The sequence below is a fragment of the Gorilla gorilla genome, chromosome 2 (genome assembly GCF_029281585.2).
Source record: "Gorilla gorilla gorilla isolate KB3781 chromosome 2, NHGRI_mGorGor1-v2.1_pri, whole genome shotgun sequence".
Lineage (NCBI taxonomy): Eukaryota > Metazoa > Chordata > Mammalia > Primates > Hominidae > Gorilla > Gorilla gorilla.
Genome location: NC_086017.1, coordinates 124,677,691 through 124,684,809, shown reverse-complemented (window position 1 = coordinate 124,684,809; position 7,119 = coordinate 124,677,691). Strand labels below are relative to the sequence as shown.

The 7,119-nt window shown below is 39.1% G+C and overlaps 1 protein-coding gene across 2 annotated transcripts in view; it reads right to left on the bottom strand.

Moving 5' to 3' along the window:
* Window positions 1-202: 202 nt before the first annotated feature.
* The window catches only part of ATP6V1A (ATPase H+ transporting V1 subunit A), a 66,906-nt gene continuing 59,989 nt past the window's right edge, over window positions 203-7,119 (bottom strand). For both annotated transcript variants that reach the window (XM_019023949.4, XM_055381651.2), the window contains exons 14-15: window positions 6,808-6,979; window positions 203-2,950 (exon numbers count right to left, since the gene is read on the bottom strand). In XM_019023949.4, coding sequence (XP_018879494.1) covers window positions 2,858-2,950; window positions 6,808-6,979 — 265 coding nt within the window. In that variant the 3' untranslated portion in view covers window positions 203-2,857. The remainder of the gene's footprint in view (window positions 2,951-6,807; window positions 6,980-7,119) is intronic.

Here is a 7,119-nt window from a genome sequence, read left to right as displayed (position 1 = left end):
TATATTTCCAAAACATAGTGTGATACAATTATGGGACTTTTTGCAGGCTATAATGAGGGCTCCAATTCAATTTCATAATCTTAAGTAACAATCTATAAAAAGGAAGGAAAAAATTTTAAAAGGTCATACCAAAACAGTAAGTCAAGATACAAGGTACATATTTTCTAGCAGATTGTGCCATAAAAAAGAGAAAAAAAAAATGTTAATTTAAATCCACTTTTTATTCTTTCACAGATTTTAACAATTATACACAACTTTTAACATAAAGGTAGTGAAATCTCAAGGATAAGGAGGCAATATATATGGCCTCTTCTATTCGTTATTCAGGATGGAAGGAAATTTTCAAAGTACAGTGTGTGAGATTTAACACTGGAAAAATACATATGAAACTTGTTTAATTGGCTCCACTTAGGACCAGACACAGCACAATAAATATAGAACTGCATCATCTTTTTAAAAGATCATTGTAATTTTAACACATTCTTACTAAAGAAATACATACTATCAGTGACCGATCTGAAACTCTGTAACAGGTGAAGGGAGTCTTACGATGAATATCTGAGCATAGGTTCGCTAGCATCTTCACACTCATACATAAACATTCTGAAAGGGAATAAGAATGATTTCAAATTCAAAACAACAACAAAAACAAAAAAACAAATTTGGTCAAACTTTCTTCATCATACCATTCATTGCTATCACAATCCTAGTCTGCTGGTAGGTTTAAGAAAAGAATAGAAAGTTTTTGAAATCCTTTTAATTTCTACCAGTCTTAGGGCCTCTTGGGTAGGCCACTTTGGAAGCAAACTGATTAAACAGCACCATTAAGTCCATATCTCAACAAACCATTGCATAATTTCTGTCAATGTTCTCAAAGGTTAAAACAAGTTGTATGGAAGAATACCTTTCCTCAATAGCAGGCCACTGTAAAAACATGTAATCCGCAAGAATTTAAACAAAACTATCCTGAATTCTCTACTGATTGCTTCTTTCCTTAATAGACCAAGAGATAGGCATTACCTAAAAAATTAAATAATATACTGAGGCATAAAATAAATACTTTATTTATGCTATCACAATTTGGGTATTTGAAGATTGTTAGCCATGTTCACACACCCTTTCCTCTTCCCAAAGAGGAAGCAACGGTGCCAGCACTATTGGTCAGAAAGAGTTAATGGGAAACTGTTGCTCTCAGAGCTGTTCTGCAATATGCAGACACATAAATTATTATTTTAAACATATACTTAAAAGACGGATAGAATGATTTTTTTTATGTGACCCAGATTCTGTTATCAGTAGATACAAAATTAATTTCATTCCTATTAGGATGGAAACTGGTATGCTGCTGTGGCCATAGATATTCTGAGAAACCTCTTAAGCCAGTGAACCAAAAACCATATGAAAGAAAGTAATACTTTCTATGATTGGTCAACTGGCTGTTCAAAAATTCAACAAGCAAACAAACATGCAAACATGTGACATATGTCATTATTTTGTAAAAACATAATGCCACTCTGGCCCCAGGAATCACTACAGCCCAGCTGGTCCTTAAAGGTGCAAACAGCCTTTAATTGCTACTAAACATCTTCTCTGGTATTTTACTGCCCATCACACTTGCCACATGATTCTCAGAAGCTTAGGCTTCCAAGATGTTTAAGGAAAATAAACAGGGTGTGATGTGGATCAAGTTTTCAGTGACTGTTTTAAGTGTCATTTTAAAAAGAACTTCCTAGTAATGAAGTATATAATAGTCCTTGATATTAAATTTTTTCTAGTGAAATAAACTATGCTTTAATAAGACAATGTTGCTCTAAGTTTCACCGCCTGATTCTTTTTTTCTCTTTTTTAGAGGGTACTATTTCATATATTGTGTGAGCCCCACAAATGTCTATTTTAAAGAGTATAGTCCCTGGCCGGGCGCGGTGGCTCATGCCTGTAATCCCAGCAGTTTGGGAGGCCAAGGTGGGCGGATCGCCTGAGGTCTGGAGTTCGAGACCAGCCTGACCAACATGGTGAAACCCCGTTTCTACTAAAAATACAAAATTAGCTGGGCATGGTGGAGCATGCCTGTAATCCCAGCTACTCGGGAGGCTGAGGCAGGAGAATCACTTGAACTCGGGAGGCTGAGGCAGGAGAATCACTTGAACCCGGGAGGCGAAGGCTGCAGTGAGCCAAGATCACGCCATTGCACTCCAGCCTGGGCAACAAGAGTGACACTCCGTCCCAAAAAATAAATAAATAAAATAAATAAAAAATAAAAATAAAAAGAGTATAGTTCCCAATGGTTTCTCACAAATATTCCTGATTTATACTGGGGGAAGTGATGCATAATTGGAACATTAATCATTATGTTTTTGAAAATTAAATATTTCCTGCAAAGCAATTCCTTTGCAAAATGCTAAGCTGCCAATGAGCTTACCACAATAGAAATTGAGTCATTTCACAAAGTACCTGTTCAAAAGTTATAGAAACCTGGCCTTCCATTCCAAATTCACTGCCAAGAGAGTACATGCAGTAGTCCTGTTTACAATTTAATAGAAATGAGGAAAGGGTATACCTAGGACAAAGAGGGTCATCACCCTACATACAAGTTTACAGTAGTGTAACCATAATGTATATTTACTATATTCACCACTTCAGATAAAGGAAGAGGGAGGCCCTTCACAACACTAGAACAAAGGAATGTTTGTTTTATATAAGACCTACCAAAAAAACAGGGAAACAAATAACACACATAGGCACTAGTCTCAAAGCTGCACAATAAAGAAGCAAAGGGTTTGAGATGAGAAATTCAGGAAAATATACACGTAGGAGCTTGCTGAGGAAAAGGAAATCACAGTTCTAATCTTCAAGGCTTCTAATCTTCAAGGCTACGGAATGCATTCTGCATGTCTTCAAGAAGTTGTGCATAGTCGCTTTTGATCTTTGCCTCACCATCTTTCAGTGGATCCTGAAAGAAGACATTACAAATTCAACTCGCATTTGGAAAATAATTTTCATTACGTATGTTAAGTTACTTTTTTTTTTTTGGAGACAGAGTCTTGCTCTGTCACCCAGGCTGGAGTGCAGTGGCACGATCTTGGCTCACTGCAACCTCCACCTCCTGGCTTCAAGTGATTCTCCTGCCTCAGCCTCCCAAGTAGTTGGGACTACAGGTGCCACCATCATGCCCAGCTAATTTTTTTTTTTGTATTTTTAGTAGAGACAGGTTTCACCATGTTGGCCAGGCTGGTCTTGAACTCCTGATCTCAAGTGATCCACTTGCCTCGGCCTCCCAAAGTGCTGGGATTACAGGCGTGAGCCACTGCACCTGGCCCAGGTTACTCATATTTTATATATTTTGAGTACTAGGTTTAGTGAGGGACACTGGTAAACCACAGGCAGGAGGTAAAACTATACTCATTTTCCCTTTTTCTTAAGGATACAAATCCAACCAAACAGAAAGAAAACAAAATTTTAATTTTGCATTTTGCCTGATAACCACATTCAGTGACCAAAGCCTTTATCCTCAACAATGTGCACAATAGTGGGAAATTATGCCGCTTCATATATTAGATGAACATGACTTAATGCATGATAATTAGGAATTAATTTAATCAAAACAGAATTTGCTCAACATCTGGTATTATCACACTGGGATGGAAAAGTAAAATTTAGGAAATAATGTTAAAATGCACCATTATTTAAAATCCTTATGGAAAGCAACTTACTGAGTAATATGTATAAAAGAGAATTTAGCTAGGCTTGGTGGCTCACGCCTGTAATCCCAGCACTTTGGGGGGCCGAGGCAGGCAAATCACAAGGTCAGGAGATTGAGACCATCCTGGCCAACATGGTGAAACCCTGTCTCTACTAAAAATACAAAAAAATTAGCTGGGCATGGTGGCGTGCACCTGTAGTCCCAGCTACTTGGGAGGCTGAGGCAGGAGACTCGCTTGAACCCAGAAGGCGGAGGTTGCAGTGAGCTGAGATCGCGCCACTGCACTCCAGCCTAGTGACAGAATGAGACTCTGTCTCAGAAAAAAAAAAAAAAAGAGACAGACTTTAAAATATTCCAGGTCTCTAACCCAATCATTCCACTTCTGGACTCCACACTAAGAAAATGCACAAAACCAACTACACACAACTACATGGTCGTCCACGCCAATAACTGGGAATTTTCTTTTCTTTTCTTTTCTTTTTTTTTTTTTTTTCAGACAGAGTTTTGCTCTTGTTGCCCAGGCTGGAGTGCAATGGTGTGATCTCAGCTCACCGCAACCTCCACCTCCCAGGCTTAAGTGATTCTCCTGCCTCAGCCTCCTGAGTAGCTGGGATTACAGGCATGCACCACCACGCCCAGCTAATTTTGTATTTTTAGTAGAGACGGGGTTTCTCCATGTTGGTCAGGCTGGTCTAGAACTGACCTCAGGTGATCCACCCGCCTCGGCCTGCCAAAGTGCTGGGATTACAGACGTGAGCCAATGCGCCCGGCCAACAACTGGAAATTTTCTAAGTGTCTAAGAATAGAAAAATATTACTCTCCAGCCACAAAACAATGCTACAGAAGAGTAATGACATTAAAAAATACCTGTGATGTTAATTTGACACAATAAGCATGTAAATGGAAATCATCATTACTACAGGTATATTTCTTTTTCATCCTCTTTCTATGAATATATAGTTTTTTAAGACAATATTTGGATCAAGTTACATATGGAAGTTTTTTCACTCTGTGCCATAAGCATTTCTCCATGTCTTTGAATATTTTTGACAAAAATGGTAATGTCTTCACAATATCTATCTTATGGACACACCATAATGTACTGTTGGCTCTGTTCATTCTTGGGTGACATTTAAGAAATTTGGCTTGGCGTAGTGGCTCATGCCTGTAATCCCAGCGCTTTGGGAGGCTGAGGCAGGCAGATCACCTGAGGTCAGGAGTTCAAGACCAGCCTGGCCAACATAGAGAAACCCCCGTCTCTACTAAAAATACAAAAATTAGCTGGGTGTGGTGAATGCACCTGTAATCCCAGCTACTTGGGAGGCTGCGGCAGGAAGAACTGCTTGAACCTGGGAGGGGGAGGTTGCAGTGAGCCAGGATCGTGCCACTGTACTCCAGCCTGGACAACAGAGCAAGACTCCATCTCAAAAAAAAAAAAAGAAAAAAAAAAAAGAAATTTAATAAACGACCGTGTATATCCATATCAAAATTCTGATTACTTCCTTTGTTTATGTATCTCAAGGTGAAATGACAAGACTAAAAAGGTGTAAATGTTTTTAAATTCTCAATGTAGTGATTACCTATTTGTACAGGTTTACTTTCAATCTATAGTGTGAACACACACACAAAATATATATATAATTTTAAAATTTTTATATTACATATACACTCAGAGAATCATTCTCAGTAGGTGGTTAGTAAATATGCCTGGATGTCATGACAGAAATAAATACAATTCAACTGATCAAATATTTTAAAAACAATCTTATACATTTGAGTTCCTACTAATAATTTCATTTAATTATCTATTTTTATCTTGTGTACTTCCAAAAGAACAAGAGGCCACTTAAAAGTTAAAAAATGGCTGGATGCGGTGGCTCACGCCTGTAATCCCAGCACTTCGGGAGGCCGAGGCGGGTGGATCACATGAGGTCAGGAGTTCAAGACCAGCCTGGACAACATGGTGAAACCCCGTCACTACTAAAAATACAAAAAATTAGCTGGGCGTGGTGGCAGGTACCTGTAATCCCAGCTACTTGGGAGGCTGAGGCAGGAGAATCGCTTGAACCCAGGAGGTGGAGGTTGCAGTGAGCCGAGATTGTGCCACTGTACTCCACCCTGGATGACAGAGCAAGACTGTCTCAAAAAAAAAAAAAAAAGTTAAAAAATGACCTGCAGTACATGATATTTAAAAGAAGTAAACAGAGAAGATGTCATTTCAGAAGAACACATGTGCTAGAGGTTAATAGGCACTTGGAGTAAGGTAATTGTTGCTCAGCTATGAAGTAAGCTCTAATTTGCCTGGCAGCTAAGACAAAAGGGAATACACATCAGCATTTATTGTAGACGTGACATACTAATTTTTTTTGTTTTTTGAGACTGGGTCTCACTGTGTTGCCCAGGCTGGAGAGTAGTGGTGCGATCATGGCACACTGCAGCAGCCTTGACCTCAGCCTCCCAGATAGCTGAGACTACAGGTGTGTGCCCCACACCTGGCTAATCTTTTGTATTTTTTGTAGAGACAGGATTTCGACATGTTGCCCAGGCTGGTCTTGAACTCCTGGGCTCAAGTCATCCTCCTGCCTGAGCCTTTGAAAGTGCTGGGATTACAGGCATGAGAACCACTGTGCCTGGCTGATATACTAATTTTTATCATTAGAATTCCTATTTGAACATAACTTTGAGGTCTGTACTGGTTTTACAAAACCTGAACATGTGTGAAAATAACTGCAAGTTTTATAGCCCAGGTTTGGGACTCAAAATAGCTAGAAAAATTAAAAAGAAGCATTGCACTTTGTGAGGCCAAGGCAGGCAGATCATGAGGTCAAGAGATCGAGACCATCCTGGCCAACATGGTGAAACCCCATCTCTACTAAAAAAATCCAAAAATTAGCTGGGTGTGCTGGCACGCACCTGTAGTCCCAGCTATTCAGGAGGCTGAGGCAGGAGAATCGTTCGAACCCAGGAGGCAGAGGTTGCAGTGAGACGAGATCATGCCACTGCACTCCAGCCTCGCAACAGAGTGAGACTCTGTCTAAAAAAAAAAAAAAGAAAGAAAAAAAGAAGCATTTCTAAATAAAAAAAGTTACAGCAGAAATAAAATATACCTTGAATTTCATGGAGGAAAGTTTATAGAGGATGTCTCCCATGTGCTCACGAATAATGGACCATGTGATTTTATTGTCACTCTGGGCAGTGGTTTCAACAGCTCTACGAGCCATATCATAAAATGCAATCATGTTGGACAGCATCCCTACTGTCTTGTAGAATGGGCAGAACCTAGAATAAATGAAGGTCCAAAAAATTAACAAAAATAAACTCCAAAACAGGCTCATACTTTATATAAAACTACTAGAGCATTAGTTTCTTTATCTAAGTATGCAGATTGCTTATTTATCAGATGATACCTAAGGAATAAA